Source organism: Castanea sativa, chromosome 1 (assembly GCF_040712315.1).
Source record: "Castanea sativa cultivar Marrone di Chiusa Pesio chromosome 1, ASM4071231v1".
Taxonomy (NCBI): domain Eukaryota; kingdom Viridiplantae; phylum Streptophyta; class Magnoliopsida; order Fagales; family Fagaceae; genus Castanea; species Castanea sativa.
In genome coordinates this window covers 960,834-976,079 of record NC_134013.1, presented here as the reverse complement: position 1 = coordinate 976,079, position 15,246 = coordinate 960,834, and the positions used below count along the sequence as shown (strand labels likewise).

The window sequence follows — 15,246 nt, the reverse complement described above, 5'->3', positions numbered from 1 at the left end:
CCAACTGGTTGGATAGCCTTATTCTTAACAAATTACAAAAAGACCTCAAAATTATCTGAAAATAATATGTTAAAAAAAACATAAGTGGGTAGCTCAAAACCTGAATACAAAATTTTTTACATCTTAAAAAAGTAAGAATAATGGTTTTTAAATTAAAAATTATGGGAAAAATGCACAAAACCTACTAAAGGTTTTAAGTATAGCGCTTAGCTGCTTGTTGTATTGTTTTATGTGTAAATGTTAGTTGTGTAATGCAAAATCCCTCAGAGTTTTTGAGTTTAAACACAAAACCTCATGGTACTATTTTATGCGAAAATGCAGTTTTAAAAATGGACATATATTATCATATCACTAACGTTAAACATATATAAGATAGTATTACAAATGGGTTAAGTGTTACACTAAAAATTTGGGTTGGGTGAGGGGGTTTCGTGTTTTACAAAGAAACCAAATGGGGACTTGTGTGCTTTTCCCAAAATCATAATATAAAATTTTAAATAAATATTATATAATTGATATCAAAATATAAAAAGACCTTACATAGATTTTTCGCTTTAGGTCTCAAATTGTCTTGAGTCAACTTGGTCATTTAAAAGTGGCAAATTGGCAATTTGCACAATTCATTGAATAAAATCTCTTACTGCTAGCTGTCTTTATGTGTGTGTGTGAGAGAGAGAGAGACACATTTTCAAGCGAAATGGCTTGAACGGTGAGGAAGATACATCACTAGGTTCATAGTAACAAATTATTCCTACTTACTATTTTTCTTTGTATGTGTGTGCTTGCGCGCGTTTATATTACTTTAAAGTTACCTTTTGTCTCATCTTTAAGTACATAAACATGAAAAAATTATACAATGTTGAGGGCTTATTTGCTATGTATGCGTGTGTGAGACACTCTTAACTTATTTGCTTAAAGTTACTTTTTGTCTCATTTTTAAATATATAAATAAGCCAAAATCATACAATGTTGAGTGCTTATTTGCTGTTTGTGGGTGTGTTTGTGACACTCGTATTTTGCTAAAGTAATTGTCTCATTTTCAAGTAAATAAAAAAGCCAAATCATACAGTGTTGAGTGCTTATTTGATAATATAAAGGGGGTAGGGGGAAATTTTTTAACTAACTTAGATATGTCTCCTACACAAACATATTATATATACAACACTTAAGACAAATTTGAACAGTAGAATAACACTCATGTCAGAGCAATCCTATCAGTTGTTCTATAAAAAATGTCATTTTGACACACCAAAATCCTACTTTATTATTTTACCACATAATTTTACAATATCCCCTACATCACATGTTTTATTCTTCAATTTTATACATTAAAATAATATTTATAACACTTTAAAATAATATATTAACTTCTCAACAACAACAACGACAACAATAATGGCACAACCACCACTGCCGCAACAACGGCCACCAACAACAACCACTGTCGTAATAACAACATCGACAGCTACCGCTAGCACAAACCCATTACCAAACTTATACCCATAACAAATCCACAGCCACCCCCGCACAAAGCCACAGACCCACAACCACCACCGGCATAGACCCGTAGCCACCAACGCCACAAACTCACAACCACCACCGCCAGAATCCTCCCATAACCCACACAGAGAACGCTGATCCAAAACCCACACAACTACTGCCGAATCCACCATCAAATCACAACAAAAAAGAAAAGAAAAGAAACCAATGCGATAGAGATTGGCCTGGCTTGATGCTCCGACCTAAGTTTCGTCGGAGACCCACCAAAACCCACCCACCGTTGGTCCATTCATCGGAACCCACAACCTAACCCACACAAATCCACCTACAGCCTAACCCACCACCATTGTCGGATCCGAACCCAACCAACATCATTTGAACCCACACATCATCGTCTAAACCCATCCATCAAATCACAGCCAAAAAAAAAAAAGAGGAAGAGCAGTGAGGGTGAGGGAAGAAAAGATGAGAGGTTGAGAGAGGAGAGGATCAGGGTTTGAGAAAAAAGAGAAGGAAGAGATTTGACAGAGAGATGAGAGATGAGAGAGAAAAGGGAATAAAAAAATCATTAAAATTTTACTTTTCTACGCTTTCAAATTTGAGAGTGTACTATTCATCAATATCAAATATTTTGGCATTTAGAACATTTCATGAGATATTTTTTTGGTGTTTGGTGTGTCAAATTATGGAGATTTTTTTTTAATATATATAAATGAATAAACAGTATTATAAATTATTTTTTTTCATTATCAAAAGTTGCACTTATAGTTTTCATGTAATGATTTTTAGAAATTAGATAAAATTCAAGTGCAACTTATGGGTTAAACTTATAAAATGATTAAACTATAAAAAAAATTAAAGCTCTAAATTAATCATTTGTGCATCTATAACTTTAGAGTTTAGTTTTACAATATATATCAAATTATGGAGTTTATTATATAATTATTTTTAAAATTTATTACTTATATACCAATTTAAGCTCTTAAATGTAAACCCTTTTAAAAGTAACATTTTTTTTAATCATCAATTAAAATTTCTTGCTTCTTTATTTATTTTTTCCTTGTTTTCTTATAACTATTTAACATTAAAAAACATTAATAAAATATATAAATTTTTTATAATTATTTTCAATGAAGTTAGATATATACAAAATATATGTAAAATAAAATAAATGCAGGAAAAAAACTGTGAAATAGAAGTATAGATGTACCTAAGCAAATAAGAATGTACACAAATATAAGAGATATGATTTTTTTTTTTAGAAACATGCACACAAAAGAGAAAAAGAATGGAGTTCTAATACAAAATTACACCATAAACTTCATTCAATATATATATAGTTATGGTAGATAGCTAACAATTAAAATAGGAATATCCATGAGTATGATCAATATGGTTACTAGCAGGCAAAGCTATAAACTATAAAGCCATGGCCACATATGCATATGGACACTGATATCTCCAACAGACATGATAGAATCAATTGTATCTTGCAACTTTAAACAATTTGCAACTTCAAACTTTCAATAATAACACTAAGAAATAATTGCAACTTTAAACAATTTTCAACTTCAAACTTTCAATAATAACACTAAGAAATAAAGCAAATTTCAAATGTTTATAATGAATGGTACAATACATCCTACATCATTAAACAAAAAATAAAAAAATGTCGCTATTCTAAAATTTTAAAAAATGCTTTAATGAAAAAAAGAAAAAAATTATTATGGCTAATTGCTGGCATGGATTGTTGATTCTTGCAGTTCATCTTGAATTGAGCCAAAATCTTCCACCTTTTTACTGTAAAAAAAAAAAAAAATGTATGTCCTGATTTAATAAATGTATTAATATATTAGAATTTTTTAAAAATAACTAATATTATAGAATTACCTGCATTGAGTTGAATCATTAACATCATCGAATATCAGAAGTGGTTTGATATCCTCTGACACATCTTCCAATGGTTGTTTACCATGAGTTGAATCATTGGCAACAAAACCAACCGCCTCTTTTTCATCACCAAATTCAAGGAAAGGAGCCACATCTACAGCAGATAGTTGCTGTTTGTGTTGTAGTTGAGAATAAGATAAGTCGGATGTGTTCACATCAATATTGCTAGCAAAAGTTGAAGGACCTGCCATTTGGGCATGCAAAATGGAGAGTTGTTTAAGCACTAGATCGTACTCAGCCTTGAAATACATATACTGGCGCTGAAGCTCCCACATAATAGGGCAGCATCCATAAACAGGGTCATTTGCACGAGCATTAGCTTCAAAAACAATGGAGTTCATGGCTATCTTTTTCTGGTCAGAGTTCAAGTCCCTTATGGTTTTCACAATGTTACTGACGCCAAAGAGTTTGTGGGCATTCAGAAAGTCTTTTTGACGATGAGGAGGGAAAAATGGGGCTAGAGGGCAATCTTTAGCACATTTTCTACGTTGGTACCTACACGCGGCACAAGCTTGTGATCCACTATGACTGTTGCCAGCCTTGTCGCTCATTATTTTCTGAAAAACATGAAGCAAATCTAGCAGATTTTGGTGCCGGTGTTAGGGATCTGCGTGAGAAATGAGGGGAGAAAATAAAGGAAAGAACGAGAGATAGAGAAATGGAAACTGAATTTAGAGTTTGTGCTAGACATGGATATGTGTTGTTGGCAGAAAATTGAGGACACGTAACACTTCGTGCAAATTCGAAAGGCATGTTTTTTTTTTTTGATAAATCAAAAGACATGGTTTGTTTTGAGTCTATCTGTCTTTTGGTAAATTATAGCGGATCGGATTAAATTTTAGAAAATTTTTAAGCGTACGATTATTTAAAATTTAAAATAAAATTTATACGTATATAAAATGGGCTCTGTCTATTTTACTTGAGGACAAAAATAATGTGTCTAAAAACTAACTAGCATCTTAATGTTTTTGGTAGACACGTTAATGTCAAATCTCTCTCTTTATCTATTTAATTTTTTTTAAAAAAACCTTCCCTGAAAAGTTTTACAATTTTTTATAAACTGGTACGTTATCTAAAATTTAAAGTTAAAACTAAAAAGTATTGTGCCCAAGAATTTTTGTAGTCTAAATTGTCTCTAAAAATCTCCCACTCCAATCTACTATCTAATTATCAAAAAACTAATTTAAAAATCCTTCTTTGAAAAGAAAGAGCAATCTTGTAGAAAGGAATATTTTTTTTCAGTGCAATTTAAGAAAAAAATGATAGCATACTTAATTTATTTAATAACATATTATACAATGGAAAAGAGAGGAGTAGAGGATTCATTTTGAGATAATTATGATAGAATGGAAAATATAGAAGGGCATTTATTTTGAGATAATTATGACAATAACAAAGGATATACTAATGATATACCCTTTCAAAAAAAAAAAAAATCTAATGATATACTGATAAAATAGATTAGAGTAAATTTAGTATAATCTATTTCATAAAACATAAGGATAACCTAGAACGTATTTTGAGATAATTATGATTTATTTATGATCAAAACTATAAACTTAACAAAATCCGATGGGCCCATTGATTTGGGGCAAAACACCAAGGTTACAAGTTCAACCCACCATATTATCATAAAAAAGTACAAATTTGACTAAGTACTAACTTTCATTATTTCAATTTCTTATTCTCCCATCATCAATCAACCATGCAGACATCTTTATAAACCATATTTTCACCCATCTTGGCTAGTGATGTTTACATATAAAGTTAGGTTGTCTCAACACATTTTGTGAGCTGTGATGACAATTTAAATTGAGAAATTTTATGAAAAATTATAAGTTTATTCTAATATATCAATGGTGGTAAAAACCATCAATTTGATTTTTTAAAAACAATTTTAGCCTCGATTTAATTCTTCTTTTTTTTTTTAGAGCAAATACCAATATTACCATGCCAAAATCATGAAATATTAACCATGTTATTGGCATGTTAAATGCCTTCCACGGTCAACAAAAATAGTCCTAATCTAGGGCCAACTCAACACATTTGAGGCCATATGCAAATGTAAAATATATTGATACTTAATATTTTATAAGAGATATGTAAGGACACTAAAAAGAAGGGCCCAAGCCCACCTAGAGTAGTAGTACCTTGTTCTTCAAATCAAGCCCAGACAATAGAATTTTTAAGAGAGTGGGTTTTTTAGCTCAAGTGTGATACAAAAAGAAGTCAAGTCTAAGGATCACTTTTAACATTTGAAAGTAATGAAAGAATGCACTTAGAACAATAATCAGAGATAATATCCTCGTTGGGCAGGTCTGAGGATCACTTTCCTATGAATAAGTTTAGGTCTAGTTCTATACAAGGTAATTCTTAGCTTTTTTCTTTGGTTCCTTTTCTTAGAAAGATTGTCTATCCCCTTTTTCTGGGGGGTTCCCTTTCTTTTATAACCTATTTCTTAGCATCCCAGCCCTCCACCTGTACATTTCAAGTGATCCCTCAGGAAACTTGTCCCATCAGGACCCTTTTGGAGGTGGTAGGGAGAGAGCTGTTAGTTGTGATGTTGTTGTTTAGAATTCATTTCCACATTAATACAGCTGATTGCGTTGGTGCAGAACAGTAAATGCAGAGGTGGGAGATGTCTTCTTCAGGAAGCTTCCTTTTTCCACCCTCGCAAGTCTCTTTTCTCACGTCGATGTCCTTTCTCTCATCCCTAGGATTCACAAGGGGTGCTAGTCATCCTTTGGCTTTCTTGCTCTCCTCGGGTAGGCGCAATCCTTTGGATTTGCTTACCCTACTTTGCTAAGATCAAAAAAATTCATCCTCGAATTGGGCTCCTCAGTCCCTAGATCCCCCATAAGATACATGAATTTTAAAAAAATCTATCCTTTTTTATATATATAATTTAATACATTAATTGGACTATTTTCATATATTTATAAAAATGTAATTTAAAACTTTTAATTCTAAAATTATCGAAACAATCAATATCAAAATAAATATCACACACACACACACATATATATATATATTCATTGTCTCGTTTGGCATTATTAGACTTTAGTTCTTAACAATGTATTTCAGTAATGAATTTGTCTAGAAAAATGTTAATATTAATTTTAATTTTAATTTGGATATAGAAAGAAAGGCAGAGTAAAATTTTTAGAAGATTAAAACTTTTTACATGACATTCTATAGGCCAATAAATTTTTTTTTTTATTCTAAGTGAGAGCTCTACTTTTTTATAATTATAATTTTTGCGCAGTACTACAAGATAAATAGACATAATATATTCTATTTTAGGGGCATTAGGTCATTACTTAAATGCCCTAATAATTTGTTAAAAAAAATGGCCTAATGGTTGAGCAGTCCTATATAAATAGACATTTAATGCTAAACTTCTATACCTATTATGATATTATCTATAAAAGTTTAACTATGTTGATCTTGAACTAGGCTTAGATTGCATTCAAAAGCCAACTCAAAACCGTCGATCACAGCTGTATGAAGAATCCACGGAGCTGTAATCCATTTGCCATTGTGGTCCTTAACAATCTTGTTGTTTGTGAGCCCTCCATTATAGTCTATTTGTCATTGTGGTCCATAATAACATCTTCTTGTCACCATTGTTACATGAATTATTTAGTGGGACTTTATAACAGATACTTTCATGAACAGGGAATTTATGCAGGGTTTTTGCTTCTCACTTTACCTTTTATAACTCTAACATGAAGTTCTTAAACTGGTAATCATGGTTAAATAAATAGTTTAGATTTTGTCATGTCATTAATATTTTTTTTTTGTGTTTTTTGTTTATCTAAGATAGAAATTCTACTCTATCATAATCTAAGTATGTGTGAAGCTCTCCACCCCTACTCCACTCCACAAAAACTTGTACTAGAGTTGATCATGACAGTACTATTTCTAGTTTCCATTTAAAATACACAATGACGTGGTTAAATCTTAAATTTTAACCATTTATCTAACCATAGTTAGTATTTTAAAATAACTCTGGCTAGATACACAACAAGATTTTAAAATAATTTTTGTTGAAATGGTAAGTTGTGAGTAGTGAACAATCATTTTTAGTGAACCGCTCTAATACCTTTTCAATTTTTCATACCTTTTCAATTTTTCACCGCTCACACATCATTTCAATGAGTTTGTGGAAAAAAGCGTCAATAGACTTGTTTTAAAAAATAAAAATAAAATCCAGGACAGAGTAGGAATGGCAACGGGTCGGGTTCGGGCCGGGTTTTTGCATACCCGGACCCGACCCGCGGGTCAAGACCCGGAACCCGGACCCGGCCCGATTATTAATCGGGTTTTTTCCCCGGGGCCCATACCCGCCCCGTCGGGCCCCACGAGCCCCGCGGGCCCCGTTTATCTTCTTGGGCCCAAATCTAGCCTCACAAAAAAAAAAAAAATTTTGAAGCCCATTAAAATATTTTCCCTAAATTCAAGCCTATTCAAGCCATTTAACATGGCCCAAATGCCAAAATTTGGCATTTAGGCCACATTATAGGGCAACCAAATCAAACCAAATTATAAGTTAGTCATAAATCAACAAATCACAACTAAGATTTTAAATCAACAAATCACTTTAAAAGCTACAAAATAAATCACACAAGTCTAGGAAATTACAAAATGTCTTATCCTCCAACTAACAAATGAAAAAGACTAAGAAATTCTTACAAAATGTCTTATCCTCCATAACCGGGTTTTTATCCGGGGCGGGTTTCGGGTCGGGTTTCGGATTTTTTTATAAAACCCGGACCCGACCCGAACCCGCTTCGGGTTTTTTTTTAAAAACCCAAACCCGACCCTATTCTTTATCGGGCCGGGTAAAATCCGGCCCATTAGGGTCGGGCCGGGCCGGGTATCCGCGGGCCGGATCTAAATTGCCATCCCTAGGACAGAGTTACCTACTATCTAGTGGTTACTGCATGGCATCACATCAGGGAAAACTATCATTTCATCAAGCAAACATATCATTCTACGGTGAACTCAAGGCATGCCCTTTGTACTCTCTTGTTCGGAAGTTGCGTTGAAGGTTCAATGTTTGTACTAGGACAAGGAGCCAACACACCCTGTGATGTGAATGTGTAGCACTGCAACTACTATCAATTTTAAAATCTTAGTGTTCAAAGGACAGCACCAAGAGCACAAGGAGAAATAAGATGATTATCCTGTATGGATCAAGGTCCTCTATATATAGTTCTTATGAAAACTCCAATGTATAGTTCTTAGAATCCAGTTCACTTATTTCAAAATGAATGAACAAAATTTTAGGAACTGCATGACAGAATTAATTTTAGAACTCTAGTCTAAATGAAACTAATCCGATGGGTATCTGCAAAATTAGAACTTTGGTAATGAAAAGCTTCATCATTTTTTTGTTCTTTTTTGTTTGGGTAATGAGAGAAAAGTTTCATCATTGTTTGAATGAAATGACACCTCTTGTATCTGAGCAATCAACAAGATTGGACCTTGGACCTCATACAACATAACCCCAGTCTAAAGAAAGAGCGGTTGGGATAATATCACAACTCTGAAAATGAAGCATGGGATTCTGGGTGCTATATTCTGCACATTTAATTATAATTACCAACACGCATCAAGTGAATGAATTTCTTCAGCTGAAAATTCCAGTCAATTCAAACTTAATTAGCTGAGAATAGACACCTACAGGAATGTATTTATTATAGTAGGTTTGTGAAGATTAAACAGAATAGCTCTATTGTAATTGGCAAAATTGCAGGATCAGATTCCTACTAGACTCAACCAAATAAGTCCCTCAATAAGTTTATTTGAATTGCTTCTTAATTCAAATCAATTTGAGATGCTAAATAGGAAAGACAAATCATCAGAAACATGAAGATAACAAATTGGTATGCCACTGACAACAGTGTTACAATCTAGAAGGAATCTACAACCTCTGCTCGTAAAAACAAGCTAGTGCAATGAAACTAAACTGATATTATAATAAAGCTGGAAAAGGGAAATATAGTACCAAGTAAAGCAATCCTATAAAACAATAAAGAAAGACCAAATCTTGAAAGTTCAAACTAGCTTCGGCATTGATTAAACCAACACTATCAAATGTTACCAGTATTCTCAAAGGCAAAGAAGTTCAAAACGCAACACAAATAAATACATATATAGAGAGAGACTCAAAGTCTTCTAAGCACATACTGAGCTATCAAAAACAAACATTGAATGGAATCACAATCCTTTACATACACTAATGCCTAATTGAGGTGTTGAGCACAAACAGGAGGAAAAGGAACTATATCAGCCTGCAGATAATCAGTACGAATTGTTTGTCACTTATTCCAAAAATGACATAAGCCGATCCCACAAACATGGGAATCAGTAATGAGTGATTGAAGCCTTCAAGCAATGATAAAGATGGTTATTATTGCTCCATTGAAACCAAGGATGACCACCCTCAGATATCAATTGAAATGCAGTCCTTATGCCGACTTAACATCAGATAGACAGAAATAACTGCAACACCAAAATCTTAGCAAGCTTCGGAAATGCCTATCTCATCCATGAGTGTTGAAAGCTTCCCAAACCATATTCTTTGGAACTGGATTGGCAAGATCACGAGCCTGCAAGGCTGCTGTCCTGAGTGTCCCAATTGTCATTTCATTGGCCTTCCAGAATGAAGCACTGTTGTAAGGCAAATTGTGCTTCTTGCATAGTTCCTGAACCATTGGTGAGACTTTCCTCAGCTGGCATCGAGGCAAACGGGGAAACAAATGGTGCTCAATCTGAAACTGCAGCCCACCATGAAACCAATCCATCCAAGAGGGGCAGGTTATATCCAATGTTCCCTTAGTCTGCTTGTCACACCACTCATTCCCACTAGGGTGGCCAACATAAACATTAGAAGAGAAATGGTTCAAACAGAACTGAACATGTTGAATTCCAGTGACCGAAAAACTTATAATAACAAACATGATTCTCTCACTGCAATTAGGCAGGCAAGAAACAAGAAAGGGGTACCAAATCCAAAACACAAGAATCCCCAAGACCTCCTGGCCCCTATTGGCCACCCTTCTCTTAGACAACAACAACATGAATGATTGTGCAAATAAGTTAATCCTAGCGAAACACATCACAGGATAAAATGACCAATGCTGATAACTAACCAAGAACCTAGTAGCAGAATCAAAATTCAACTTCCTATCATAAAAATAAGAAGTAAGTGAATTGAAGAATTTCGAAGATACCACAAAGAAAGGCATGTGCTGAAGATCTGGATCGAAATCCAAGCTGTTACAAGCAATGTGATGTGCATTGTGGTTCCACTTCCACCAAGCAATACTAATCCCTGCAAGACAATTCCCACTAAGAACTTGAGCAAAGCGATTGAATCCAGTGCTGCTCATAACCTTGTAATGCCCAGAGTCATGTCCAATCCAACCACTTTGAATCCAAAGAACCCCCATTAACGCTCCACAACCAAGATGCACCCACATGCTATCAGAGCACAAAATACCATAAACACTCACAACAAACAACATTACTATCGCTGTAAGTGTATACAACGTCACGTGTCCCTTTTTATCAAACAAACCCATCTGAGTAAACTCAGACACAAGCTTCCTATAATCTTTGGAAACCTCTGAAACAGAATAGTCTTGGAGATAATACCCAGTAAAGAATTTGTCTAGATATTGATAAGCAGTGCCTGGATGGTATGCAACAAAAGCATCAGTGGCTTCTTGGCCAGAGAGATTCAACAAAGGAGGCTCACCACCTGGGTGGTCTTTAGCCCAATCAGACACATCGTAGATCTTTCCCTGGATAGAGACCCATAGATCTCCCCGTTTGTTGTGCTTTCCAAGTTCTTCCTGTGAAATGTACCTCCTTGACTCTGCCATTGAAAGGAAAACACAGAAAAACAGAGATCTAAGAATAAAGGTCAGACCTTTTCTCTCTTTCTATGCTTCTCTTCCTCTCTGGGTTGTGAAAGGAAGAGACTTTTTTTTTAAGAAATGGTTTATAACATGAGAGATAAGAGATGGGTTTTTGATTTTTTTTTGGGGATCCTTATCTCTGTGATTATATTTCTGCCATAGAGTTTTGATTTTTGGCGATTGGGGGATATCTTTTTGAGAGGTCAGAGAGGGATGATATTTAACGAACCAAGGGTGGAGTTGGAAGTACCACAGCCAAGCACAATTTGAAGAAGCGCCAATAGTTTCAAGAGTAGTGCTCAATTGCTATGGTACAACAAATTTTCACGGTATATTCACAACAGTTACTCTGTAGGTCAAAATGAGTCCATTTAAAATTTAAAACAACAATGTTACCTGAATTTGTTGTGTTTATACTTTATAGAATTTCTTTACTTTTAACTTTTTAATATGGTATTTCACCCAAAAAAAAAAAAAAAACCTTTTAACACTGTCTTCTAAGAAAAAAAAATTCAAATATGGAAGTGGAAAATGAAAATGTTTGGTCAAAACTCAAAAGGGTAAAAAATAGTTTTTCTTTATAGATACGGTGTAATTTGAATTTATGTAGTTCATTTTATGATGATTACTTTTTATCATGAGATAAATTTTAAATTAAAAAATCACTTTTAATTCAAAGACCTAGCAATATATATATATATATATATATATATATATATATATATGTAATTCAAAGAGTGGGGTTTTAAAGAGTAATTTTTAATATAAAAAGTTATTGATGTGTGCAAGTTGATAAAAAATTACATTATGCATATTTGTAAGTGGAATCTAATCAATCTATTCCAAAAAGATACTGTAGAGAGAAAATTTTGTTAGTAAACCTCTAATTTTGTTTTTAGACGAAAAGGTAAACCTCTAAATTTAGTTTGGTATTGACTTTATTTCTATATAATACAAATAAAATGTCTCTTTCACACACACATAAAACCTATATTTGTAACATATTTATCTCTTAAAAATGTTGGTATTTTTAGTTTGGTATTGACTTTATTTCTATATAATACAAATAAAATGTCTCTTTCACACACACATAAAACCTATATTTGTAACATATTTATCTCTTAAAAATATTTATTAGTGTGTAAAAAAAAATTCTAGTGGTAGGTTTAATAATAAATTACCATTTATAATTTATTATGAAAATATTGTAAATGTAGCATTTCTCTTATACTGTATATTTTCTCAAGGATGAGATCACATCATCTTTAATTAGGTCAAAATACAAGTTTGGACCTTAAACTAGGAGTTATAAATTCATTTTATGGATGAATTATTAGTTGTTTTAATATGTAACGAAACATATTACATAAGTGTTAGAAGTAGAACTTAGAAGACATATTACATATATGAAAAAAGTATCCTGAATGTCACATTAGTAATTGTTATTGGCACAATCGTGGTAGAATACTAAGGATAATGTACGGGCCTCACCCCCCGTCAAGCCCAATCACTCTGAGGCCCATGAAGACTAACACGTATAAAAGCCCTGCACTGATCACACATGGTAACGCACATGTCGTTTGAGCGGTTTTGAGCTCAGAGTGCTCGGAGTAGCCTGTGGCATGCTCCTGCCGAGCACATAACTTACGGGCGGGGCTGGTCCCAACGCCACTATCATTTTCTCCCTCCCGTCACCAAACATCCACTTAGGCGAAACGGTATTGGACCTCCCTTCCATTGCTTAGGGAATGCCCCTGCCGAGCATCAAATCCAGCGGTGGTGCCAGTTCCAATGTCACTGCCACCTTCCCCACTCACCATTAAACCTCCACCTAGGGGAGAAGGTATTGGACCTTTCATTCCACCCAACAGGGGAATGATGATGATCACCCCACTAATTTTCGCTATAAATAGGCAAGGGGAACTCAGTTGAAAGGGTTGACAATTATGGAAAAAAAGTGGCAGAACCAAAGAGTCATCACTTAGGAAAAGAAAGGAAAGTATCAGAGTAAGAGGTCAGTTACAGGAGTGGGCAAGCCGAGCACAACATTACCCATAAAAGGAAATCCAAAAGCCCACCATACAAATAGATTATGAGCTCAAATAACTCTTAGGCACACTAACTGTATTTGGTGCGCACAGATAACATTGTGATGATGCAACCAATGGTTTATGAGCAAAATTGAAGAAAAAAAATTTGAGGAGGAGCAAACTTGAAACTAATGAATAGTTAAAAGACCAAAATTGTAGCTTGGACCTTTAATTAGCATGCTTGTCAAGTTGGCAAATGAATTAATGGGCAGGAGTTATGTTTGTAGCAATTTTAGGTTGTAATGTACTTTCTTTTTTTTGCTGAATAGGTTGTAATGTACTTGAAAAGAAGGATGTGATATTTTCACATGAGATGGAAAAGAATGTTTGGCAAGTGGATCAATAGGCATAGCCGCATAGGTTAATTTGAAATTTAAAAATAAAGTTACATAATAATTGGGATGTCTTTTTGATTGTTTTTTTTTTCATCTATTATTGAGGTAAGAAAGAAACTAAAAAGTAACGAGTACCCGTGGGGGACCTAACATCCACAAAGTTAGAAAAGCAACAAAACACGAAATTGCAGATGGGGAAGAAGAAAACAAAAGTAAATCCTCAGCTTGATCTCTCTCCAAAGCTGTCAAATTATTGGCAAATCTATTCTCTTCCCTGTAAACATGCTTAGCTTCTATGAAAGGGATGGTCTTATCTTAAGAGATACCTATAATCACAAGAACTCAAATCAGTGTCAACTTTAACGTTGTTTAAAAAAGAAACCATCACAAGAGCATTCATTTAAAAAAATTGATATGTTTTTTCATTAGATATAGGAATGGACAAGGAAAAAGAAAAAAGAAAAGAATTTCATGAATAAATAAATGGCTACACCCTCTAGGTGAACAGAATCTATCAAATGGGCTTAAGGGATTATAATTAATGATTTTATCACTCCTCTAAAGAATGACACTCTAATAATGGCTACATCCTTTAGCTGAATAACATTTATCTTTGGATTACTTGTTTATCAAACTATCTTGTTAATAACTGTTATCTGAATTTGAATCTTATCCGCATCAAAAATCAATTAATATCTCGGTATGATAATAAAGATGATCTAAAATGGAAGTTATAAATTCAAAATACTTTCGTATTGTTTACAAAATAAAAAACCAATATCTGAGGAAGAGAGACAGAGTGGTGGGTTATTGAATGAATACTGGTAGTTAGCAAATTAAGGAGCATTGGAATGTTAGGTGAGGGAGGCAAAAAGGGATACCGCTTATTTGCTAAAAATTGAAAATTTATTATTGAAAACACTATAGTAAAATAATTTTTAAATATACGAATAATGATGTGGGACTTAAATTTATATTGAGATTTGTGTTTGGATGACTTTTGTAAGTTCATGAACAGTATTCATAGAACCCCAAACAAAACGCAGAACGCAAAGATTGGGCAAAACGCCCAATCCAAACGCACGCTCCATTATCCTTTCCAGTACATTTGTATCCTTGTGGAGGAGAATCATATGTTGATGCAAACTATAGTATATTGAATTTTGAAACGCTAGCTACTCTCAATATAATAATTATTTGCAAGACCCACTTGAGTTTGTACACATTAAAACGCCAAAAGAAGAAAGAATTTGAAGAATATGCTCGATGGATATGCTATAACCAAAAATATCAAGCTTCCCACTAGCTGCTCCTGCTTATTACCATTTATAGTCAGAGATCACTTTGGTTTTATCCATTCTCGTGCAGTGCAGGTGCAGCCTGCACATGTTAAGTTGTTGGGGTGGTCAAATGAAAAGAGGGTAGCATCAATCATCATGG

The 15,246-nt window shown here is 33.8% G+C and overlaps 2 protein-coding genes across 2 annotated transcripts; both read right to left on the bottom strand.

The window, feature by feature from the left end:
- Positions 1–3,230: 3,230 nt before the first annotated feature.
- Positions 3,231–4,001, bottom strand: LOC142620056 (LOB domain-containing protein 25-like). The gene is made up of 2 exons (XM_075793496.1): positions 3,391–4,001; positions 3,231–3,300 (listed from the first exon to the last, which is right to left on the bottom strand). The coding sequence occupies exons 1-2, from the start codon at positions 3,999–4,001 to the stop codon at positions 3,231–3,233; spliced, it is 681 nt and encodes a 226-aa protein (XP_075649611.1).
- Positions 4,002–9,505: 5,504 nt separating this feature from the next.
- LOC142621529 (acyl-lipid (9-3)-desaturase-like) lies at positions 9,506–11,677 on the bottom strand. The gene has a single exon (XM_075794806.1). The coding sequence runs from the start codon at positions 11,343–11,345 to the stop codon at positions 10,002–10,004; it is 1,344 nt and encodes a 447-aa protein (XP_075650921.1). The 5' UTR covers positions 11,346–11,677; the 3' UTR covers positions 9,506–10,001.
- Between the last annotated feature and the right edge of the window lie 3,569 nt (positions 11,678–15,246).

Bases quoted from the DNA above. Each gene is read 5' to 3' on its own strand.
- LOC142620056 (XM_075793496.1), bottom strand. From the start codon at position 4,001: ATGAGCGACAAGGCTGGCAACAGTCATAGTGGATCACAAGCTTGTGCC. The intron at 3,301-3,390 runs GTAATTCTATAA...TTTTTTTTACAG, and splicing joins AATGATTCAACTCAATGCAG to TAAAAAGGTGGAAGATTTTG.
- LOC142621529 (XM_075794806.1), bottom strand. From the start codon at position 11,345: ATGGCAGAGTCAAGGAGGTACATTTCACAGGAAGAACTTGGAAAGCAC.